This window comes from Bos indicus x Bos taurus, chromosome 11 (assembly GCF_003369695.1).
Source record: "Bos indicus x Bos taurus breed Angus x Brahman F1 hybrid chromosome 11, Bos_hybrid_MaternalHap_v2.0, whole genome shotgun sequence".
In the NCBI taxonomy this organism is placed as follows: Eukaryota; Metazoa; Chordata; class Mammalia; order Artiodactyla; family Bovidae; genus Bos; species Bos indicus x Bos taurus.
In genome coordinates this window covers 40,554,268-40,580,532 of record NC_040086.1, presented here as the reverse complement: position 1 = coordinate 40,580,532, position 26,265 = coordinate 40,554,268, and the positions used below count along the sequence as shown (strand labels likewise).

The window sequence follows — 26,265 nt, the reverse complement described above, 5'->3', positions numbered from 1 at the left end:
CAGTGGTCATGTATGGATGTGAAAGTTGGACTGTGAAGAAAGCTGAGCGCCGGAGAATTGATGCTTTTGAACTGTGGTGTTGGAGAAGACTCTTAGAGTCCTTTGGACTGCAGGGAGATCCTATTCAGTGCATTGTAAAGGAGATCAATCCTGGGTGTTCTTTGGAAGGACTGATGCAAAAGCTGAAACTCCAATACTTTGGCCACCTTATGCTAAGAGTTGACTCATTGGAAAATACCCTGATGCTGGGAGGGATTGGGGGCAGGAGGAGAAGGGGACAACAGAGGATGAGATGGCTGGATGGCATCACTGACTTGATGGACATGAATTTGGCTGAACTCTGGGAATTGGTGATGGACAGGGAGGGCTGGCGTGCTGCAATTCATGGTGTTGCAATGACTCAGACAAGACTGAGCTACTGAACTGACCTGACCTGAACTTAATAAATAAAATATAATAACTTAGGACAGTACATTTTCTGGACTTCATTTCTCTAATCTGTGAAATGACGGTGCTGTAGTATAAACTCTCCAAGGCTGCTTTAATGGAAAAACTTTAGTTTCTAATGAACCTGTTGGACAAAATGTTCTTAGGATATTTTCTCACATATGAGGATTGTAGGTAGAAAATGTTATGATTATATTCAGAAGAAATATAGTATTTTTGTAAATCCATTATCAACTATCAAAATTAAATTCCTGAAACCCCACAGCTAGCATGAGTCATTAACAACTTTAGATTAACTTCCTCTGAGTTACATGATGGGCAGTGCATCTGTGCTGATTTAATAGAAATTTTATTGAATCTAAAATTTAGAACACTGGAATTTAATCATTATACAAGTCACTAAGTTACTATATTAAACAACTTATTTAATATCATTAAATCTCAGTTTACTCTTATACAAAACAGACACTATGATGCTGAAGCTGAAACTCCAGTACTTTGGCCACCTCATGCCAAGAGTTGACTCATTGGAAAAGACTCTGATGCTGGGAGGGATTGGGGGCAGGAGGAGAAGGGGACGACAGAGGATGAGATGGCTGGATGGCATCACTGACTCGATGGACGTGGGTCTGGGTGAACTCCGGGAGTTGGTGATGGACAGGAAGGCCTGGCGTGCTGCGATTCATGGGGTCGCAAAGAGTCGGACACAACTGAGCGACTGAACTGAACTGAAAGAACACTATCACAAAATATGAATATATATGAAAGTCCTTTACACATGCTAGTTTTAGTATAATTTAAATAAATCAGATAAAGTCTATAATATTGCTATGCAGCACTATTATGATTATTATGATATAATGGAAACCAACTTAAATATCTTGTGAAAAGTTCCTTAATTCTTCTGAATTGTCACAAGACTTATTTGTAATCTGCCTATAGGACTGCTGCTGTTGCTGCTGCTGCTGCTAAGTCACTTCAGTCGTGTCTGACTGTGGGACCGCATAGATGGCAGCCCACAGGGCTCCCCCGTCCCTGGGATTCTCCAGGTAAGAACACTGGAGTGGGTTGCCATTTCCTTCTCCAATTCGTGAAAGTGAAAAGTGAAAGTCAAGTCGCTCAATCGTGTCTGACTCCTAGTAACCCCATGGACTGCAGCCTACCAGGCGCCTCTGTCCATGGGATTTTCCAGGCAAGATTACTGGAGTGGGTTGCCATTGCCTTCTCCGGCATATAGAACTGCTGGATATTAATTAACATTCTAGTAAATAGTTAATGAACACCAACAATGTACCAAGAAATATAGCAAGTGATTAGTGAAAGCAATAATTTTCATCAATTAAGAAAAGGTTTCTAAAAAGAGGTAGCAGTTCAGAAAGCCTTGAAGGAAGGGGCGAAGTTCCATGGGGAACTGATAGTGGGGGTGGTGGACAAGTTTGAAATACTGGAAACAGCCAATTAAAAAAAAAATTATTTATTTACTTATTTGGCTGCTTTGGGCCTTAGTTGAAGCATGTGGGATCTAGCTCCTTGATCAGAAATCCGGATTGAACCTAACCCTAACCCTGCAATGGGAGGGAGTAGTCTCAGCCACTGGACCATCAGGGAAATCCTTGGTAACAGCAAGTGTTTTAACTCATAAGTCCTTGAAGGCAGTGTCTATACGTGTTTATAATCTTTGTGTTGGTCCTACTGTTTTAACGACCTTCACTTTATGCCCCTCACAAAACTTGTAGCCTGTCATCTTTAATAAACGAATTGCATAACTTGAGTGGAGGCATGCCATGCCTCTGGGGAGATTGTCTAACTTTAGCCTTTGCAACATAGTACCTCGAGGGCTTGTTGTAACACAGATGATTGGGCGTCACTCTCAGAGTTTGGGACTCCCTAGGTCTGAGACAGAAGGCAATGGCATCCCACTCCAGTACTCTAGCCTGGAAAATCCCATTGGATGGAGGAGCCTGGTAGGCTGCAGTCCATGGGGTCGAGAAGAGTCGGACACGACTGAGCGACTTCACTTTCACTTTTCATTTTCATGCATTGGAGAAGGAAATGGCAACCCACTCCAGTGTTCTTGCCTGGAGAATCCCAAGGATGGTGGAGCCTGGTGGGCTGCCGTCTATGGGGTCGCACAGAGTTGGACATGACTGAAGCGACTTAGCAGCAGCAGCAGCTGGTCTGAGACAGAGGGGTGAGAATTTGCCTTTCTGTAAAGGTGATGTAAAATTTCCCAGGTTATGCGAATGGATCCAGGATCTTTGGAAAGCCACTGCTTTAGAGTAATTTATATTTACATTGCTAACGTTTTCTCTAAGCATCCAGAAAACTTACAATTCTTGTCAAACTAAGAGTCTTGAAAAAGTGTCATCCGATTTTGAGGGCAATCAAAACGTTTGGGTGTGAATCTTACTCATTTTTGCACAACCTGTAGCCTACTGCAATGACGTTTAGCAAATACAAGGGTTCAAAAATACAATATTTAATACTGAATTGACTGAATATTGATTGTATTGATTGCAATATTGAATATTGCATTGAATATTGATTGAAATCAAATGTGCAGTAAATATTAAGTTCCTTAATTAATCACCCCTTAGTAAAAATAAAAAAAAAGAAGGAATGGATAAGTACCATTCCTGAGTTAGAAATATGTATACCAGTATCCTTGCCTGGCGAATCCCAGGGACAGAGAAGCCTGGCTGGCCACAGTCCATAGGGTCACATAATCTTTGTGTTAGTCCTACTTAAGTGGCACGACTTAAGTGGCTTAGCACGGCACATAGAAAGGATTGTTAAAGAAAAATTAAATTCGGTTCCTCAAGTCCATTAGCAATTTCCCCTCCTGTTTTGCCTTAGATATTCGCAAGTGTAACCCACTAGAAGCCTGGTGTTGAGCCTTGAGTTTGGATTAATATAAACATCCAACACGGTTCTTGGGACAATCAAAGCTAGAATGATCAGGTTCGGTCAGGTTCAGAAAACAATCTTTCCTCCTGCCTCGCGTTGGGTTCAATGCTGCCTCCTGCTGAGCCGAATTTACTCTGGCTGGAGCTGAGCCCAGGCATCCCGACTACCACCGGACCTTGATTTTTGCCCAGGGAAAGCTCGAGACTTCCCGCCAAACGCGCGGATGTACGTCTCTCGGAGCCCAAGGCGCAGGCAAGACTGCGCATGTGCAGGACCAGCGGCCGCCAGTACCCCAACGTTGCCACGGACCGCGAGCTATGGCGGAGACGGAAGCGACCCTGCTGCGCCAGTTTCCGCTCTTTCTGCCCCAGAACCGGTCGAAAACCGTGTATGAAGGCTTCATTTCGGCTCAGGTATTCGCCCGGCTGATGCTCTTTCGTTCGGAGAGCTTTCCTTCGGCGGCGCAGCCCGGGCGGTGGAAGTCTGTGACCTGAAGGGTTAGGGGAATCGGACTTGCGGTTTTTGAGAAGGGTGGCCCGCGAGGGCTCCTCGGAGAGTAGAAGTTTGAGAATTGTGGGCTGTTGCTGGAAATCCGTTCCTCGCCGCCGTTTGCACTCCTGGGCCGGGGTAACCGCCTACAGGAGACGCCAACAGTTCCGCGCGCGCGAGGAGAGTGGAGCGTTGGGGGCGGGGGGGAAACCGGCTGCGGGCCACGCCCCCTCGTCCCCGCCCCTCTCTGCCCGGCTCCTAAGTTAGCGTTGGTCGCACGTTTCACGTTTTGAAAAAATTGGTCAGTTTTTGCTTGCCGCGATAGTTAACATTCGCCCAGCCCCGCGAAGGTTGGAGGCCATTCAGAGGGGTGTCTGCGCTCTCTCATTATATTGGTATTTCCTGCAGAAAGAACATTTTTGGGGAGAACCTCATTTTAGCTCTCTGCCAAATCCAGTGTACCAGAGCACATCCAGTTGCGGTATTTTGTAGGAACTCACGACAACGGCGGAGAAGGCAATGCACCCCACTCCAGTACTCTTGCCTGGAAAATCCCATGGACGGAGGAGCCTGGTAGGCTGCAGTCCATGGGGTCTAGAAGTCAGACCCGACTGAGCGACTTCACTTTCACTTTTCACTTTCATGCATTGGAGAAGGAAATGGCAACCCACTCCAGTGTTCTTGCCTGGAGAATCCCAGGGATGGGGAAGCCTGCTGGGCTGCCGTCTATGGGGTCGCACAGAGTCGGACACGACTAAAGCGACTTAGCAGCAGCAGCAGCAGCATGACAACCGAATTACCTTTGCCGATTCCAGGTGGCCTCTCTTGTAGAGTTTATTACACATAGTAAACACGTGTAGGGCTTTGAAGTTTTACAAAGCGCTTTCCAGCTACAATATCTCGCCTAATCCTCAGTCTTTTGAAGCAGAAAAAAAAATTTTTTTTTTCTCGTTTTATTGTTGAGTAAATCACGGCATGGGGAATTGGGGGGGATTAAGTTACTTGTCCTTGATCGCAACAGACTCCTTTAAACTCAGTATATCTAATGCCACTCGTAGGTTTTCCTCCTCTACTAAGCTACCTTAGGTTAGAATTCTGAGTATCGACTTTGCTTTCTGGACAAATTGGCCCTCTCCCCAACTAGCGCACGTATTTTTTTGAGGATAGGGGCCATGTTCTAGCAATTACCACATGTTTCGAAGTTTCCTCAAAACACAATCAAGAATATTGAGTGAATTATTTAAATTCACATGCTAAATGAAGATTTTACCTATTCCTAAGAATATTAGCTGTAGTTCAGTTCAGTCGCTCAGTCGTGTCCGACTGCGACCCCAAGATTAAGAAAAGATTATAGACCACACACTTGAACTTCATTTGTTTTCAAATTCATTGTGACCATCACAGAAAGTAGTTTTCATCACGAAAGGTTAAATTTCGTTGTTACTTCTGGAATAAAGTTAATCCACCTTTTCCTTCCCCAGTTGGAAGTATTGGTCTTGAATTACCGAGTTGAAAACTTTCACAACATTTAGAAAAGTTGAAGAGATATTGCTTGTATCTGCTGAAGCTTCTTAGAAAACATGTAGCCATCAGTAGTCAGATTAGATGAAATTTTATTAGGATCCTTGCTACAATTTTCATTTTACTTGGCTTAAGCAGCTTGTTGAACTCCTAACCTGAAGATCTTATTTAACATTGTTTTGGTGAAGCATGGTTTTTCTAAAAATGTTTGTCTTGTGTATAATTTCAAATTTACAGAAAAATAGCAAGGATGTAGGAAAAATTTGTGTATACATGTGAGGAGATTCACTATTTTCTATTTGTGTCATTTGATTTATTCTGAGTCTGTGTATGTGGGTGGGTGTGTACACACATTATTTCCCTGAACAGTTTGAGATTAAGTTGCAGACACAGTGCTCCTGTATTCCTAAATACTTAAGTGTGTATTTCATGACAAGGACACACCCATAACATAGCCTCAGTACCATTATCAAAATCAGGAAATTTTATCATCATATAATACCATTATCTAATCTGGAGTCCAAATTCAGATTTTTTTTACTCTTGCCAGTTATGTTTTTTATACCCCTTCCCAGCCCCTAACCATCTGATGTAAAATGTCACATTATATTTAGTTGTCCTGTCTCTTTAATCTGGAGTAGTTCCTTAGTCTTCCTTTGTTTTCCATGAACTTGACATTTTTGGGGTACAGGCTGGTCATTAGGTAGAATGTCCCTCAGTTTAGATTTGACTCTTTTCCTCATCGTTAAATTCAGGTTATGCAGTTCTGACACACATGCCACAGAAAGAATATCGTATCCTTTTTAGGGCGTGGGATGTCAGCAGGTCTCATTATTGATGATGTTATCTCTGATCACAGGTTTAAGGTGGCATCTGCCAGATTTTCCTCTTGTAATTATTAAGGACTTAGAGGAAGCTACTTTGAGACATCAAACTCTTTTCCCTCCCCACCACCTCCATTGTAGCAGCCATTGACTCTTGTTCCAGTCAGTTAATTGATGTTTCCCAATGATGATTTTCTTCTATATTTATTAATTGGCGTTCTGTGATAGAGTGACTTTCCCTTTACCATTTATTTATATCAGGCTTATGGATTTAAAAAGTAATTTATCTAATGGATTATAATCCTTTCTTTCCTATTTGATGTTTAAATTATTCCAGATTTGGCCAGTGAGAGAATATTTTTCTTGATGTGTTTTTAACAATCTGCATTTTCCCCTCATTACCGTTTTAAAGGTATCCTGTAGATGCTAACATGTATGTTTTATTTTTTAGAACTTAATTTTAATTTGTAGTTCCCCTGCACCTGGGAGTTATTTAATAGAAGATCTAAAATTTTTCTCATGGAATTTTTTTTTTCATTTTAATTTGCTATTTCTGGTTTTATTGCATTGTGAATAAACAGTGACGATTGTAAAAATAAGATTTTATTTATTTGTGGGTGATCTGTGTGTGATTAAAAGGTGTTTTCTCTGTTATCAGATTCTTTATCTCCCCTTGAGTAAGCTTTGGTAGTTTGTTTCCTTTGAAGATTTTCATCTAGATTTTTGAATTTATTGGTTTAAAAGTTTATGATATTTTCTTATTATCCTTTTAATGGCTTTGGGATCTGTAATGATGCTCCCTATTTTGGTTGCCTTTTGCTGTATATGACTGTTCCACACCTTAGTGCTTTAAAACAACAGACATTAAATTATCTCACCTTTTCTGTGGATAAGGAATTTTTGTGGATCAATGACTCAGCTGGATGACAGAGAAGGTTATGGCACCCTACTCCAGTACTCTTGCCTGGAAAATCCCATGGACGGAGGAGCCTGGTAGGCTGCGGTCCATGGGGTCTCGAAGAGTCAGACACGACTGAGCTACCTCACTTTCACTTTTCACTTTCATTCATTGGAGAAGGAAATGGCACCCCACTCCAGTGTTCTTGCCTGGAGAATCCTAGGGGTGGGGGAGCCTAGTGGGCTGCCATCTACGGGGTTGCACAGAGTTGGACATGGCTGAAGTGACTTAGCAGCAGCAGCAGCTGGATGATCTTGGATCAGTGTTTCTCCTGAGATTGCAGTGAAGATGTTGGCCAGGATGTCTGTTATCTAAAAACTTGACTAGAGCTAGAAAATTTTGCTGCCAAGTTTGTTTATTCACACAGCTATAGATTCAGTTCAGTTCAGTGCAGTCGCTCAGTCGTGTCGGACTCTTTGCGACTCCATGAATCGTAGCATGCCAGGCCTCCCTGTCCATCACCAACTCCCGGCGTTCACCCACACTCATGTCCATCCAGTCAGTGATGCCATGCAGCCATCTCATCCTCTGTCATCCCCTTTTCCTCCTGCCCCCAATCCCTCCCAGCATCAGAGTTTTTTCCAATGAGCCAACTCTTTGCATGAAGTGGCCAAAATATTGGAGTTTCAGCTTTAGCATCATTCCTTCTAAAGAACACGAGGACTGATCTCCTTCAGAATGGACTGATTGGATCTCCTTGCAGTCCAAGGGACTCTCAAGAGTCTTCTTTAGCACCATAATTCAAAAGCATCAATTCTTCGGCGCTCAGCTTTCTTCACAGTCCAACTTTCACATCCATACATGTGGATGTATGAAAAAACCATAGCCTTGACTAGTTATAGATTAGAGGCCTCAGTTTTTTACTGCTGTTGATAGAGGCCTCAGTTCCTCACATGTGGACCTCTCATAGTGTTGTTTGACTGTCATCACAACAGGGCAGCTGTCTTCCCCCTGAGTGACTGATAGAGAAGTTAAGCAGAAAGCTGCACCTTGCTTTTTCTCTCCCAGCCTCTAAAGTTACACATTTATTTCTGTTTTATTCTGTTTGTTAGAAGCAAGGTCTCAAATCTGATTCATATTAAAAGGAGATGAGGCACCAATGCTTTAAGGTAGAAGTGGCAAAGAAATTATGAATATACTATATAGATAGCTCTCATGTCCATTCCTGATATTGGTATTTTGTGTGTGTCTCTCTTCTTTTTCCTGATGGATTTGGATATCTGTAAGTCTTACTGATTTCTTCAGAGAACCTTCTTTGATTTTTTATTTTTCTCTGATATTTTCTGTTTCTGTTTCGTTGATTCCTGATCTTAAATTTCCTAATTTGTTTAGGTGGAAGATTAGGTCTTTGATAATGAGACCTTTTTCTTTTGTAGTGTAGATACAATATTATTTATATAATATGAATTCTGTTAAATTTAATAATAATTGGATCGCACTTTATGGTGTAGAATATGGTTTATTTTGGTAAATGTTCTGTGTATACTTGGAAAGATGTATATTATGCTGCTGTTGGGTAGAGTGTTCTATAAATGTCAGGTCAGATTGGTTCATAATGCTATTCAAGTTTTGTATCTCCTTACTGAGTTTCTGTAGTTGCTCAGTTAATAAAAGAGGGCATTGAAATTTCCAACTGCATTCAGTTTGTTTAGTTGCTCAGTCTTGTCCAACTCTTTGCAACCCATGAAGCACAGCACGCCAGGTCTCCCTGTCCATCAGCAGCTCCCGGAATTTACCCAAACTCATGTCCATCGAGTTGGTGATGCCATCCAGCCATCTCATCCTCTGTCATCCCCTTCTCCTCCTGCCCTCAATCCTTCCCAGCATCAGAGTCTTTTTAAATTACTCAGCTCTTCACATTAGGTGGCCAAAGGAGTTTAAGCTTCAACATCAGTCCTTCCAGTGAACACCCAGGACTGATCTCCTTTAGGATGGACTGGTTGGATCTCCTTGCAGTGCAGGGGACTCTCAAGAGTCGTCTCCAACACCACAGTTCAAAAGCATCAGTTCCTTGGCCCTCAGCTTGCTTTATAGAGCAACTCTCAAATCCATACATGACTACTGGAAAAACCATAGCCTTGACTAGATGGACCTTTGTTGACAAAGTGATGTCTCTGCTTTTTAACATGCTGTCTAGGTTGGTTCCTTCCAAGGAGTAGGCATCTTTTAATTTCATGGCTGCAATCACCATCTGCAGTGATCTTGGAGCTCCCCAAAATAAAGTCTGCCACTGTTTCCATTGTTTCCCCATCTATTTGCCATGAAGTGATGGCACTGAATGCTATGATCTTACTTTTCTGAATGTTGAGCTTTAAGCCAACTTTGTCATTCTCCTCTTTCACTTTTATCAAGAGGCCCTTTAGTTCTTCTTCACTTTCTGCCATAAGAGTGGTGTCATCTGCATATCTGAGGTTATTGATATTTCTCCTGACAATCTTGATTCCAGTTTGTGCTTCCTCCAGCTCAGCATTTCACATGATGTACTCTGTATATAAGTTAAATAAGCAGAATGACAATATATAGCCTTGACTTACTCCTTTTCCTGTTTGAAACAGTCTTTTGTTCCATGTCCACTTTTAGCTATTGCTTCTTGACCTGCATTCACATTTCTCAGGAGGCAGGTCAGATGATCTGGTATTCCCATCTCTTTCAGAATTTTCCACAGGTTCTTGTGATCCACACAGTCAAAGGCTTTGGCATAGTCAATAAAGCAAAAATAGATTTTTTCTGGAACTCTCTTGCTTCTTTGATGATCCGGCAGATGTTGGCAATTTGATCTCTGGTTCCTCTGCCTTTTCTAAAACCAACTTGAACATCTGGAAGTTCACATTTCACGTACTGTTGAAGCCTGGCTTGGAGAATTTTGAGCATTACTTTACTAGCGTGTGAGATGAGTGCAATTGTGTGCTAGTTTGAGCATTCTTTGGCATTGCTCTTTGGGATTGAAATGAAAACTGACCTTTTCCAGTCCTGTGGCCACTGCTGAGTTTTCCAAATGTGCTAACATATTGAGTGAAGCCCTTTCACACAGTCATCTTTTAGGACTTGAAATAGCTCAACTGGAATTCCATCACCTCCACTAGCTTTGTTCATAGTGATGCTTTCTGAGGCCCACTTGACTTCACATTCCGGGATGTCTTGCTCTAGGTGAGTAATCACACAATGGTGATTATCTGGGTCATGAAAATCTTTTTTGTATAGTTCTTCTGTGTATTCTTGCCACCTCTTCTTAATATCTTCTGCTTCTGTTAGGTCCATACCATTTCTGTCTTTTATTGAGCCCATTTTTGCATGAAATGTTCCCTTGGTATCTCTAATTTTCTTAAAGAGATCTCTAGTCTTTCCCATTTTATTGTTTTCCTCTATTTCTTTGCATTGCTTGATGAGAAAGGCTTTCTTATCTCTCCTTGCTATTCTTTGGAACTCTGCATTCAAATGGGTATATCTTTCCTTTTCTCTTTTGCTTTTTGCTTCTCCTCTTTTCACAGCTATTTGTAAGTACTTCTCAGACAGCCATTTTGTTTTTTTGCATTTTTTGGGGGGGATGGTCTTGAGCCCTGTTTCCTGTACAATGTCACGAACCTATGTCCATAGTTCATCAGGTACTCTGTCTATTGGATCTAGTCCCTTAAATCTATTTCTCACTTCCTGTTAGGGAATTGATTTAGCGCATACCTGAGTGGTCTAGTTGTTTTCCCTACTTTCTTCAATTTAAGTCTGAATTTGGCAATAAGCAGTTCATGATCTGAGCCACAGTCAGCTCCCGGTCTTGTTTTTGGTGACTGTATAAAGCTTCTGCATCTTTGGCTGCAAAGAATCTAATCAGTCTGATTTCGGTTTTGGCTATCTGGTGATGTCCACGTGTAGAGTCGTCTTTTGTGTTGTCCTTCCAATGAATATTTAGAACTGATTTCCTTTAGGATGGACTGGTTGGATATCCTTGCAGTCCAAGAGACTCTCAAGAGTCTTCTCCAACACCATAGTTCAAAAGCATCAATTCTTCAGCCACCAGCTTTCTTCATAGTCCAATTCTCACATTCACACATGACTACTGGAAAAACCATAGCTTTGACTAGGTGGACCTTTGTCGGCAATGTAATGTCTCTGCTTTTTAATATGTTGTCTAGATTTGTCATAGGTTTTCTTCCAAGGAGCAGGTGTCTTTTAATTTCATGGCTGCAGTCACCAAGTGCAGTGATTTTGAAGCCCCCCAAAATAAAGTCTCTCACTGTTTCCAATGTTTCCCCATTTATTTGCCATGAAGGCTTCTCTGAGCTGATAATTTCTTAGACCTTCCTTGTCTTTGATGACTCTGACTCCTTTATGATTATGAAATGACCCTTTGAGGAATTCTAGTCAAGTTTATTGTAGGACACTGCTCTACTAGGATTTGCCTTTTTTTCTCATGATTAGGCTTTATGGGTTTTTGAGAGAAACATCGTGAAGTTTAGATACCATTTCATCACATCATATTAGGGGTACATATTGTCAACATGATTTATGACTGTTGATGTTGACTTTGATCACTTGGCTGAAGTTGTGTTTGTAGGTTTCTCTACTGGGAAGTCACTTTTTTTCCCACCCCTTTCCATACTGTATTCTTTGGAAGAAGTCACTAAGAGCAGCCCTTACACCTGTGGTGGATTCATGTTGATGTATGGCAAAACCAATATAATATTGTAAAATAATTAGCCTCCAATTAAAACAAATAAAAAGAAAAAAGAAAAAAAAAAGTGGGGAATTATACTGCCTCCCTTTTCAAGTGGAGTATCTATATACAGTTGACCCTTGAATAACGCAAAGCTTAAGTGTGCTAAACCTTGTGGGCTTGAAAATCCATCTGTGAAATCAGCCAAGTGCAGATTGTATAGTACTACAGTATGTAGTTACTGTAAAAAAAAAAAAAAAATCTATGTATAAGTGGGCCTGAACAATTCAAACTCATGTTGTTCAAGAGTCAGTTGTAATTTATCTGGAATTTTTCTGTATGGGAGATTAATTTCTCCATTTCTTAATTCAATCATTTATATCAGTATGGACATACAGATATTTTATATTTTGAATTATATTCTAGCACTACATTATTTGTTGCTTAAGTTATTCCAGCTTTGGCACAATTAATTATGCTTTAAAGAGATTTTAAAAAATAAGAAAAAAGTCTTTTATATTTATCTATATATTTACTGTTTCTGATACTCTTTGTTCTGTATCCAGATTTCCATCTTGTTTTATTCTGTCGTTATTGTTGTTCAGTCACTCAGTCATGTCCAAGCCCTTGCTACCAGTGGACTCATTTACTTTCTTCCTAAACTTGTTCCTTTAACATTTCTTATAGTGCCTGTCTGCTAGTCATGAATTCTTTAGCTGTTTTATGTCTCAAAAATTGTTTATTTGGCCTTTTGAAAGATACTTTCACTGGGTATAAAGTTCTAGGTTGACTTTTCGTTTTAGTGCTTTGGCAGTTTTGTTTCATTGTCTTGTTTTATTGTGTATGAGAAATCTGTACTTTTTATCTTTGATCCTCTGTAAGTATATTGTTTTTCTTTGGCTGTTAACATTTTTCTCACTGGTTTCTGTCAATTTGTGATGTTCCTTGGTGTAGTTTTCTTCATGTTTTTCCTTCATAGGGTTTATTGTGCTTTTTGGATCTGTATTTTCATTTAATTTGGAAAAACTTCAGCCATTATTTCTTCAAAGTTTTTTGTTCCTTCATGCTTCCTATGTTGGGGATTCCAAATACATGCACATTAAGCCACTCTAAGTTTTTCCATAATTTGTTGATTTTTTTTTTTTTTTTTCTTTTTTTCAGTCAGTTTCTCTGCTTTCTTTGGATGTTCTACTTCTGTGTTTTCAGGTACACAAATATATTTTTTTCAATGTTTAATCTGCTGTTAATAACTGCATTGTAACATATTTTTCATCTCAGACATTGTATTTTTCATCTCTTCAACTTGAGTCTTTTTGGGGTTTTTTTGTGTTTGTTTAGCATACTGATGCTTTCCTCTACCTTCTTGAACATACATAATACAGTTATAACTGCTTAAGTATGGGAGGGGAAGCTCTATTATCTGCCATTTTTATATTTGTTTCTCTTGATTTTTCTCTTTTTAATCTTATTTTCTTGCTTCTTTGCATACCTGGTATGTTTTGATTGGTTGACATACATTGTGCATTCCACTGGTTGTATGAAGTTTTTTGTTCTCTTAAATATTCTTGATTTCAAAGAACCAACTCATTGTAAAAGACCTTGATGCTGGGAAAGATTGAGAGCAGGAAGAGACAGGGGCAACAAGTAGAGATGGTTGGATGGCATCACCGACTCAGTGGACGTGAGTTTGAGCAAATTTTGGAAGATAGTGAAAGACAGGTAAGCCTGGCATGTTGTAGTTCATGGGGTTGCAAGGAGTTGGGCACAACTTAGTGACTCAATGACAACCATTAAATTACTTGGAAACAGCAAATCTTTCCAAGGTTTACTTTTAAGCTTTGTTAAGCTGAAACAGAACAGACTTGAGCCTAGAGATTTGGTTGTACCACTGAGACAACAGTCTTAAGAGTACTGTTTAGTAGCTCTTATAGTACAAGATTTTCCACTCTGGTTGGTTAGAACATGATTTCTTTTAGCTTTGTGTGAGTGCCTCGAGGTATTCTCTTATCTCTCCGTCTTTAGGTAGTCTCACATCCTGTGGCAATCAGTACTCAGCGGAAGAACACTTTTTAGGAATTCTCTGAAGTTCTGTAGAATTATTCTCTGTGTAATTTTTCTCCATGTATTTCTCTCCTCTTTTGTACTGTATCTTGTAAACTCTACATGCCTTGGCCTCCCCTTACTCAGGCCTGTCTTCTCAAATAATAGAAAATGTTAGGCTCTATTTGGTTCTTCGTCCTTGCTGTGCAGCCTGAAAATTCTCCAGGCTGGCCAATTACAGAGACTTTTCTCCTTTGTTTCCCTTCTTTCAGGGGTCATTGTCCTGTGCTGCCTGTTGTTTGATGTCTAAAAATCATTGTTTCAGATATTTTGTCCAATCTTTTGGTTAACATGGGAAGGTAAATCCTTCCCTGTTGTTCCATTGTATAAACTAAAGGGCATTCCCTTTCAGTTTCTCAAAGGAATACTGAATTATATATTATTAAGTGAGCATTTTCACTCACATTATTAAAAGTTTGTTCCACTGTGGCTTTTTAAAGTCTTGTTTTAAGATGTCTGGTGCCAGTATTATTCTATTTCCCATATGTTATTTGATCTTTTTCTTATTGGTTTTTTTTTTTTTTTTTTTTTTGCTTGTGTTCCGCTTCAGTTGCTGCTCTCAGGTGGTCTTTAATTTTTTCTCATTTGGTCATTTTCTTACTTTTTTGTCTTGAAAGGTAAGAAATTTTAATTTTACTCTATTCTTCTTTGAACAGCTCTTAATTTATCCTTCCATTTTAATATTATTTTGTCTTTTTTTTCTCTTCAGTTTCTGTTATGAGGTTTTAAAATTTCTGAATCTGGGTGCAAATAGTCACCAAATAACGTTTAATTCAGTATTGTAATTTGTTTATGCCTTGTGGTTTTTGTTTACGTTGAGGGATTGTCATCACCTGAAATGTCTCAGTTCTTATTTTTTAAAAATTTATATATTTATTTTATTTGGAGGACAACTACTTTACAGTATTGTGATGGTTTTTGCCATACATCAGTGTGAATCAGCCATAGGTATACATAATGTCCCCTCCATCCTGAATCCCCCTCCCACCTCTCTCTCCACATTTTGTTTTTGTCTCATAGTAGCTTAGCAGGTCATAGTAGTATGCAGGTCAAGAAGCAACAGTTAGAACTGGACATGGAATAACAGACTGGTTCCAAATAGGAAAAGGAGCACATCAAGGCTGTATATTGTCACCCTGCTTATTTAACTTATATGCAGAGTACATCATATGAAATGCTGGACTGGATGAGGCACAACCTGGAATCAAAGATTGCTGGGAGAAATAGCAATAACTTCAGATATGCAGATGACACCACCCTTATGGCAGAAAGCAAAGAACTAAAGAGCCTCTTGATGAAAGTGAAAGAGAAGAATGAAAAAGTTGGCTTCAAACTCAGCATTCAGAAAACTAAGATCATGGCATCTGGTCCCATCACTTTGTGGCAAATAGATGGGGAAACAGTGGAAACAGTGGCAGACTTTATTTTTTTGGGCTCCAAAATCACTGCAGATGGTGACTGCAGCCATGAAATCAAAAGACGCTTGCTCCTTGGAAGAAAAGCTATGACAAACCTAGACAGCATCTTAAAAAGTAGAGGCATTACTTGCCAACACAGGTCCATCTAGTCAAAGCCATGGTTTTTCTAGTAGTCATGTATGGATGTGAGAGTTGGATTATAAACTTTGGCTGAGTGCCGAAGAATCGATGCTTTTGAACTGTGGTGTTGGAGAAGACTCTTGATAGTCTCTTGGACTGCAAGGAGATCCAACCAGTCCATCCCAGAGGAAATCATTCCTGAATTTTCATTGGAAGGACTGATGCTGAAGCTGAAACTACAATATTTTGGCCACCTGATGCAAAGAACTGACTCACTGGAAAAGATCCTGATGCTGGGAAGGATTAAAGGCAGTAGGAGAAGGGGATGACAGAGGATGAGATGGTTGGATGGCATCATCAAGTCAATGAACATGAGTTTGAGCAAGCTCTGGGGATTGGTGATGGGGTAGCAAAGAGTCAAACATGACTGAGCTACTGAACTAAACTGAGCTTATCATTGATGGAGACATTATCTTTGTGTTTGTCAACCGTTGGCTGCAGTAATTTGTTAAATTCCTCAAGAATACCCTCTTTTGACCTACATAGCAAGGAAATCAAAAAAGAAGGAATATATGTGTATGTATGGCTGATTCATTTTGCTGTACAGCAGAAACTGATACAGCAGTGTAAAGCAACTATACTCTAATTAAAAAAAGTATTCTCTTCTGTCTGCAAAATGTAGTTTACTTGATGGATGGTTTTTTTTTGGTAGTGTTGTAGGAAGAATCCAGCATTTTTAATGTTATGTAAGACCCTCAGTTTCCCATAGTTGGTACTTTTTCCTCCTAACACTGTTTCCAAAGGATAGCCCTTTTACCATCTTCTGCTTTTACAGTTCTTATCCAAGATGAGATCCTTGACTTTTATGTTGCTAATTCTTTATTTTTCACACATAATCTAATCCCTTCTTCTGTTTTCTGTTTTTTTTTTTTTTTTAATTTCCTGAATCCCCTAGCTCTCTCAAAGGACTTGATGTAGGAGCCCCAGGATGGAAGGCACTGGAAAGTGGTTTGTATTTTTCTTCTTAGAGGCAGTTTTGAAGTTTATACTGTTCTCTTTCTTCTGCCTCTGCCTAAGACAGGGGATTTTTGTGGTTCTATTTGCTCTTAATTTTGATGTACATATTTTTTGGGAATGGTATGTAGAGAGATTCAGATTTAGACAACTGTCGATACTTTTGTTTGCTGTAAATTTGGAAATTCTTCATGAGAGCAGTTGACGTATTTTTTTTTCTATGATTTAACTAAAAAAAGATAATTTTAAAGTATTATGGCATGTGACATGGCATTTGACTTTTAAAATGGTTGGATTTTGCAAATTAGGGACTTTGGAATTTTATTATTTTACGTAACTATTTTTCATGTAAATTTTGAGTTCCAGATTGTTCTTACACCTATGTGTGGGATGTCTATAAAGTTAGGTTAAGGTTACTACATAATACTTTTTAGTGGTTTAATGAAATAGTGAATTATTGTTACTTGACCTTTTGAAAAGGTCAGTAGTACATTTTGTTTCATTTTTTTAAAGGACATTTAAATGTAATGAAAGTCAGAACTGCAGTATTACCATGAAAGTAAAGGTTATGGGGTACATTTAATTGTGTTCCTCTATTTTTGAAACTGCTTTGAGGGAGATTCTGATAAAATTCTCGTGGTAATTGTTTTTCAAGAATTTTATTACTCTTTTTCATTTTATACTGTTGGAGTAAAAGATTATATTTCTGTTTGTCTTTTTCTGCTTACCTTTGCTTAGATTTCATGTGTATTATGCTATTTAAGGTACAAAGTTTAAGCTGCTTTCCCATTCACTTTCTCAAGAAAGTAGAACAGTATATTTCTCAGAGAACTGTCCTTTGTTCCTTAGAAAGACTTTTAAGTAAAATTTAGTTTTTTCAGATTATAGTTAATGAATATTTAAATTAAAATAAGTAACAGTGTTTCAAGGATTTTATTTATTAAAGGTCTGCAAGTGTGGGAGAACTAAATATACTCTGATTTATGAAAATATTTCTCTGATGTTTGTATATTAAGATTATTTAAATATATTTTCACTTTATTAAAATTTGGAACACTACAAATATGGGGTATGTCATGTTTTTTCCTTCTATATTCAGATCAGTTTGAAGGAATTTCTTTTTTCTTGAATTTTTTCCCTGAGAAATAACATTTAACTTTCTCCTTTATGTCTGCATAACAATTTGTTAGTATTTCTTATTTATGTGAATGACTTTTTCTTTAAAAACAAAATCCTGTCTCAGTGTTTTGATTACCCAGTAATCACAAAAGTTTCTGACATATTTTTGAGTTATTTTCCCTTAAATGCACTGTTTTGTTGCTTATATTTTAACAAGTATTTGAATAAAGTTGATACCTTTTAGAAAATACAGGAAAATGTTGCCTTTTTTATGTGACTCTGATTGACTTCTCTTAATTTGAGTTCACACCTTTTTAATATTTTCCACAGGGAAGAGATTTCCACCTGAGACTATTGCTGCCCAAAGATTTGCAGCTGAGGAATGCCAGGTAATATGGTGTTTTGTTATATACTCTACAGGCATCTTGGCGGGATGGGCAGTCACATCTGTATAAGCTGATTCTGTTTGTTAGAGTTCTGTTTATTAATTAGTTAACCAGAAGCATTTCTGATTTTTGCCAATCAGTGTGCTTTTTAAATGATTTTCTGTGGTGTTGAAGTGCTCTTCAACAGCAAAACAGTCTAATTTACTTTTTATTTAAATCAGTAAACAACAAGTGAAAATATTTGGAGAATAGAAAATAATTAGAAAACTTTGTTTCCAACTTTTGACTGATGTTAATTATGTGTATGTTCAGGCATGGGAAGCCCCACAGCATCAGTTCTGCCCTGATAGAAATTAGGTGTCAACATGGGCTATAGGTATTGACAGCCCTTCAAGGAATGTCAAGAGATGAGAATAGAAATTTAGGTAGCACCCAAAATCTAATTTCTGCTCCAAAATTTTTCTGAGGGTAGGAAGGGAAGAAGAATCCAGAGACAGTTATGAGTAGAACTGACAGGATTTTGTGACTGATCAGAAGTGGGAGATAAGAGGGGGAGAGGAGTGGAGGATTCTTTGCAAATTCCTAACTCAGATCACTAAACTAGAGAAGAAGTCACAGATGGAAGAAGTTGAAGGGGAATTGTTTTAAGGCATATCAGATGTGAAGTATGAAGAGGAGATTTTAGTAGGTAGCAGTGTTTTGGTTGGAGAAGGAAATGGCAACCCACTCCGGTGTTCTTGCCTGGAGAATCCCAGGGACGGAGGAGCCTGGTGGGCTGCTGTCTATGGGGTCGCACAGAGTTGGACACGACTGAAGCGACTTAGCAGCAGCAGCAGCAGCAGCAGCAGCAGTAGCAGTGTTTTGGTGGGGAACTTAAGCATGAAGCTTGGAGTGGAGATGTGTGTAGAAGTCACAGTAGGCATGGGATTTAGGGCCATGAATGTGGATAGGTTTTCCTGCATGGATAGAGTGAGAAGAGAAAGCTAGTAACATAATCTTGAGGGCATAACAATATTTAAAGGTGTGGTAAATAAAGAAGACCTTGAAAGAAGACGAAGTATTGACCAGATTTAACAGGAAAACCTGGACAGTTATTTCTGAAATCAAAGAAAGAGCAGCTTAAAAGTCAGTGGTTAACAGTGCTTAGTGTTGCAAAGGGGTCAGGTTAGATTGCACGTTTCATGTAGTGGTTGAAGTCGGCTTGTACTGGGGTTTTTGGAGTGGGTAGAAAGGAAATGTAAACAGTAAAAACTACTTGAAGAACAGGAGTGGCTATAGAAAGGTGTGCAGTCAAGGAAGAGTTATAATTATGTGTTTTCTTAAAAAGAAGATTTGCTCAAACAAGTTACAGAGGAAAAAATGCTAGCGGAGAGTAAGGATACCACAGTAAAGGAGTAATTAGTGAATTGATGTGACTGAGTTGGTGGCAGGAGGTGGAAAGTATATTTGAAGATGGGGTTTCCCATGGGCAGTCGAATGAGCTATTCTGCCCCTGTGATAGGAGATAGCAGAGAGGATGCAGGTTAGCAGACCAGAAAAGGACAGTCATGATGGTTTGAAAAGACCATGGTTGAGAAAACTCAGACTTTCTACTTCTAGGTAGTAAAAGCATTTCTAGAAGAGTTACCTAACAGTGTTAAGAATGCAGCTGAGGGTGAGCCGGTAGATAGATGAACATTATTTATCACTACTTACACAGTTAAAAGTATGTATGTCCTTAATCTGGAATTTAAGATTAGATTGTTATAATGGACACAGGAGCCTATGGGGCTACAGTTCACGAAGTCTCGAAGAGTCAGACACGACTAAGCCAGAGCAAACACAGATTGTTATAATGCATTTGGTTTCTCAAATACAAGTTCTGTAAATTATGATCAAAACTATTGGTTTTATTTAACCTACCTTGGAAAAGAATCCAGTTCAAGAAAACATTGCTTTGGATATGTTAAAATTAAAAAAAACGTACTGTATGTTTGCATGTCATTTGCTGATTGCAGTCATTTATATTTTGAAATAAAGTTAGTACCAACAGTTTGAAGACATGAGTTTCAACAGTACTAGCGGTAAAAATTTTATTAACTTGTCAGAATTATGTTTATGTCATTCTTTTGTATGTATGTACATATTAGAGTTGGCATACAAATGTTTTTTCCTTTTAATTCTAAACAGTGAACAAACCATTTTGTTCCATTAAAATTTTAGATTACTATGTAGTTGGCAGCTGAAAACAGCACTTAATGGATATCATCACATAGTACAACAGGTAAGTCCTTTTTGTTAAAAGCTTTGTTTTAAGTGAGGGCAGTTACTTAATCTGATCACATGGACCACAGCCTTGTCTAACTCATGAGCCATGCTGTGTAGGGCCACCCAAGATGGATGGGTCATGGTGGAGAGTTCTGAAAAAATGTGGTCCACTGGAGAAGGGAATGGCAAACCACTTCAGTATTTTTGCCTTGAGACCCCAAGATCAGTATGAAAAAGCAAAAAGATAGGACACTGAAAGATGAACTCCCCAGGTCGGTAGGTGCCCAATATGCTTTTGAAGGTCAGTGGAGAAGTAACTCCAGAAAGAATGAAGAGACGGAGTCAAAGCAAAAACACCACTCAGTTGTGGATGTGACTGGTGATGGAAGTAAAGTCTTATGCTGTAAAGAGCAATATTGATAGGAACCTGGAATGTTAGGTCCATGAATCAAGGCAAATTGGAAGTGGTCAAACAGGAGATGGCAAGAGTGAACCTCGGGAATCAGTGAACTAAAATAGACTGGAATGGGTGAATTTAACTCAGATCATTATATCTACTACTGTGGGCAAGAATCCCTTAGAAGAAATGGAGTAGCCATCATAGTCAACAAGAGTCTGAAATGCAGTATTTGGATGCATTCTCAAAAACGACAGAATGAAATCTGTTCGTTTCCAAGGCAAACCATTCAGTATCACAGTAATCCAAGTCTATGCCCCAACCAGTTATGCTAAAGAAGCTGAAGTTGAATGGTTCTATGAAGACCAACAAGACCTTCTAGAAATAACACCCAAAAAGGATGTCCTTTTCATTATAGGAGACTGGAATACAAAAGTAGGAAGTTAAGAGAGTAACAGGCAAATTTGTCCTTGGAGTACAGAATGAAGCAGGGTAAAGGCTAATAGAGTTTTGCCAAGAGAACACACTGGTCATAGCAAACACCCTCTTCCAAAAACACAAGACAAAACTCTACACATGGATGTCACCAGATGGTCAATACCAAAAACAGATTGATTATATACTTTGCAGCCAAAGATGGAGAAGCCCTTATACAGTCAGCAAAAAAGACCGGAAGCTGTGGCTCAGATCATGAACTCCTTATTGCCAAATTCAGACTTAAATTGAAGAAAGAAGGGAAAACCTTTAAACCATTCAGGTATGACCTAAATCAAATCCCCAACAGTTATACAGTGGAAGTGAGAAATAGATTCAAGGGATTAGATCTGAAGGACAGAGAGACCGAAAAACTATGGTGAAGATTCGTGACATTGTACAGAAGGCAGAAATCAAGACGATCCCCAAGAAAAAGAATTGCAAAAAGGCAAAATGGTTGTCTGAGGAGGCCTTACAAATAGCTGTGAAAAGAAGAGAAGCGAAAAGCAAAGGAGAAAAGGAAAGATATACCCATTTGAATGCAGAGTTCCAAAGAATAGCAAGGAGAGATCAGAAAGCCTTCCTCAGTGATCAGTGCAAAGAAATAGAGGGAAACAATAGAATGGAGAAGACTTGAGATCTCTTCAAGAAAATTAGAGATACCAAGGGAACATTCCATGCAAAGATGGGCACAATAAAGGACAGAAATGGTATGGACCTAACAGAAGCAGAAGCTATTAAAAAGAGGTGGTAAGAATACACAGAAGAACTGTATGAAAAAGATCTTCACGACCCAGATAACCACGTTGATGGGATCACTCACCTAGAGCCACACATCCTGGCATGTGAACTGAAGTGGATCTTAGGAAGATCACTACAAACAAAGCTAGTGGAGGTGATGGAATTCCAGGTGAGCTATTTCAAATCCTACAAGATGATGCTGTGAAAGGGCTGCACTCAATACACCAGCAGATTTGGAAAACTCAGCAGTGGCCACAGTACTGGAAAAGGTCAGTTTTCATTCCAATCCCAAAGAAAGGCAATGCCAAAGAATGTTCAAACTACCTCACAATTGACCCTCATCTCAAGCGCTAGCAAAGTAATGCTCAAAATTCTCCAAGCCAGGCTTCAGCAATACGTGAACTGTGAACTTCCAGATGTTCAAGCTGGTTTTAGAAAAGGCAGAAGAACCGGAGATCAAATTGCCAACATCCACTTGATCATAGAAAAGGCAAGAGAGTTCCTAAAAGACGTCTACTCCTGCCTTATTGACTATGCCAAGGCCTTTGACTGTGTGGATCACTTTCATCAAGAGGGTCTTTAGTTCTTTACTTTCTGCAATAAGGGTGCTGTCATTGGCATATCTGAGGTTATTGAAATTTCTCCCGGAAATCTTGATTCCAGTTTGTGCTTCATCCAGTCCAATGTCTCTCATGATGTACTTTGCATATAAGTTAAATAAGCAGGGTGACAGTATACAGCCTTGACATACTCCTTTCCTGATTTGGAACCAGTCTGTTGTTCCATGTCCAGTTCTAACTGTTGCTTCTTAACCTGCATACAGATTTCTCAAGAGGCAGGTAAGGTGGTCTGGTATTCCCATCTCTTTCAGAATTTTCCACAGTTTGTTGTGATCCACACAGTCAAAAGGTTTGGCATAGTCAATAAAGCAGAAGTAGATGTTTTTCTGGAACTCTTTTTCTTTTTCTATGATCCAACGCATGTTGGCAATATGATCTCTTGTTGCTCTGCCTTTTCTAAAACCAGCTGAACATCTGGATGTTCGTGGTTCATGTACTGTTAAAGCCTGGCTTGGCAAATTTTGAGCATTACTTTGCTGGCGTGTGAGATGAGGGCAATTGTGAGGTAGTTTGAACATTCTTTGGCATTGCCTTTTTTTGGGATTGGAATGAAAACTGACTTTTTCCAGTACTGTGGCCACTGCTGGGGTTTTCAAATTTGCTGGTATATTGAGTGCAGCACTTTGACAGCATCATCTTTTAGAATTTGAAATAGCTCACCTGGAATTCCATCACCTCCACTAGCTTTGTTCGTAGTGATGCTTCCTAAGGCCTGCTTGACTTCACATTCCAGGAAGTGTGGCTCTGGGTGAGTGAGCCCACCATCATGGTTATCTTGGTCATGAAGATCTTTTTTGTATAGTTCTTCTGTGTATTCCTGCCATCTCTTCTTAATAGCTTCTGCTTCTGTTAGGTCCATACCATTTCTGTCCTTTATTGTGCCCATCTTTGCATGAAATGTTCCCTTGGTATCTAATTTTCTTGAAGAGATCTCAAGTCTTCCCCATTCTATTGTTTTCCTCTATTTCTTTGCACTGATCCCTTTGGAAGGCTTTCTGATCTCTCCTTGCTGTTCTTTGGAACTCTGCATTCAAATGGGTATATCTTTCCTTTTCTCCTTTGCCTTTCGCTTCTCATCTTTTGTCAGCCATTTTTAAGGCCTTTCCAGACAACCATTTTGCCAAGTGAGGTTAGGAAGTTACTAAATATGCTCTTTTTAAAACCTATTTTGCAAAGTGTTATATAACACACTGGTTTAGTTGTTGCTGAATTCTGTAGGCTTTTTCTCTATCAAGCATTTTAAGGAGCCATATTTTATGTAAAATATTTTCTGTCTAAAATCCTCAGCACATTTCCCGGTAGCATTTGTGTTGAAACTTTATTTCCATGCTTGGAACTTCAGGGCCTTCAAATGCATTCACTCTCTCTTCCTGAATAGCAGTGATACCAAAATTATCCCAGGACTCATTTAGGAGTTGTAGGTTATCTGTGGCAAAAATGTGATTGTAGTTCAAGATTAGCTACAAAAAAGTGGGGTGGAAATCACTTAGGATCATGTATGCGTAGGTAATAAGAGTAGATGTAAAGGCAGCATAGATGAAATATAGGCAGGATTTATTTAGTTACTTTTTATTTATTTTTTTAATTTATAAGTTTATGCTTTTGACACCCTTCACCCACTTTATCCACATCCCCACCCAAATTCAGTTATTCGTAATGTTTAGGTTCCTCTACCTGAAAATTCTTTTAAAGATTAGAGAAACAAGCAAATCAGTTACTGAAGCAATTGAAAATAATGAAAAACCTCTCGTAGAAAAGTAGATGTAAATAGAACTGCCTTTCTTTTAATGGTTTATTAATTTGTGTGTTTTTCCTGATCTGTTTTCTCTATCTTAAAGCAGGTTATTATCTATGGTAAATGACAATGACAGTTACTCTCACTTAAAGCAGTACTGAACCACAAAGAAATACAGGAAATTGTTTGATTTGTAGAAAGTAGACTGTCATTGCTGGCAATATAATTTACAGCATATGTTTAAGGGAATGTTTAAATGATTTCTCTTTGTGTTCTCTCCACCGTCCCCTCCCGTTTCACTGAGACTATGTTGTATGCTAAAGTTTAAGAAATGAATCTAATGAGGTAGCTAAATAGCTGGAAGAAAAACTCTTAATGAAGACTTAAGATTCCTAAGTTTTTCTCCACAAATTCACCAAGAGAGTTCCTAGAAAAAGTCCCAATTATGTATCTCCCCCCCTGCCCTCCAATACTGTAGAACCCAGTATTAGTTTTAGTCTTTGTTTTATTCCAAAGTCCAGGTGAACGTTACTATTCTTTCCTGGTATCATTTTTAACTTCATTAAATGTGAGTCAAAGTGGGAGGTGTGGTCAGCAGTCTTTTCTATGAAGGGCCAGGTAGTAAATTTTACAGGTGTGTGGACCCTAAGATCTCAGTTATGACTACATAGCTCTGCCCTTGTAGCACAGAGCAGCTTTGACAAGAGGTAGATGAATAGGCGTGGCTGCATTTCATTACAACTCTATAAAAACAGCTATTGGGCTGGATTTAGCCTCTGAGCTGTAGTTTGCACACTTTTGGTATAATTTATTACTCATCACTAGTCAACTACAGGGGAAATATATAGAAGGGAAAGTCAAAGATTTGTTCTGCAAACATGTGCCCTACCAAGCTACATTAAGGTATGAATCATATGCCTCGTGTATTGTTGAATACTTTAGATTATTATTTTTCTCCTCTAAAAACTGAGATTTACATATACGCTTTAGAACTGTGTGGTGGTAGTGCAGTGCATTAGAAAAAGTAGCAAAAATAACATTATTTTGATTTCAAGCAGAGAAATGATGTAGATTTATTTAATAGAGCAATTTTAATGAGAATTTTTTTGCTTTTATTTTATAATAATTTTCTTTTAAGAATCAAAGATTTCTAGGAAATGGAGCCCTGACACTTTAACATTGTACTTCAGAAGTTATTTCCTTTTTGTCATATTACTGTAACTGTTTTACCTTATTGAAAGATTGACTCCTTTTGAATTAATACAGGTTAGTTGTGAAAGGACAAAATTAACAACTATAGGCAGTCTTTAAGGTCAAAGAAAAAATTAAAATAGACAGTATTATTGATTAGTTAATTCATTGTTCTAACTAGATTTAATTGTATAGATTTGCCTGATTTTTATATTTTATACTCCTCTTGACATTGTCATACTATTTTTTTTAATAGTGCTGTGGTTTGCTAGATTTGCTAAACTTGACAGTAGTCAGTGCTGAAGAAATAGAGTCATGTGTGAGATTATAAGTGCCATGCTTACGTAATTCAGCATATCTCACCAAATTAGATTTGAGGGCTTTAATTACTCTTTCAGAATGAAAGTGGTAGAAATAATACTGTTGATGACCAATAATTCAATTCTTATACTTTTAAGATAGTTAATTTTTTTTATATCTATATGGACTTAAGTTTCCATTTCCAGTTCATGGAGTATTCATTGTACACTGAAATTAATTAAAAATATGTTTTGGTCTAGAGAATGCAGCAGTCTCCTGATCTAGTGAGTTTTATGATGGAGTTGAAGATGGTTTTGGTAAGAATTTGTTTTCTAACACTGTCATTATACTCTGTAAATCTGGTGTGTTTTTGTAATTCCTTTAAAAACTAACATTAGAATTTAAAACTTCTCAACTCTCAGTCATTTAATGTTTTATTTTACTAGTGCATAAATGTGGATGGTACTTTTCTGGAACTGCAAGAGGAATAGAACTGTGTGTAAGAACCAATTTGATGGGTACACTTGACGCTAGATTTGGACAGGTGGTGAAGAAATAAAGTGTACTTCTGGTCTGTTAGAGAATGTAACATCAACAGAGATTAAAAAA

At 38.6% G+C, this 26,265-nt stretch overlaps 1 protein-coding gene across 6 annotated transcripts in view; it reads left to right on the top strand.

Annotated features, from left to right (window-relative positions):
• The first annotated feature begins 3,119 nt into the window (after positions 1-3,119).
• Positions 3,120-26,265, top strand: part of FANCL (FA complementation group L) — an 89,733-nt gene continuing 66,587 nt past the window's right edge. For 2 of the 6 annotated variants that reach the window (XM_027555359.1, XM_027555357.1), the window contains exons 1-4: positions 3,608-3,767; positions 17,896-17,954; positions 20,154-20,214; positions 25,917-25,973. In XM_027555359.1, the coding sequence (XP_027411160.1) occupies positions 3,672-3,767; positions 17,896-17,954; positions 20,154-20,214; positions 25,917-25,973 (273 nt within the window). In that variant the 5' untranslated portion in view covers positions 3,608-3,671. Of the gene's footprint in view, positions 3,768-16,387; positions 16,441-17,895; positions 17,955-20,153; positions 20,215-25,916; positions 25,974-26,265 lie in introns of all 6 variants that reach the window. The other 4 variants (XM_027555361.1, XM_027555360.1, XM_027555358.1 and 1 more) reach the window with 4 other exon arrangements.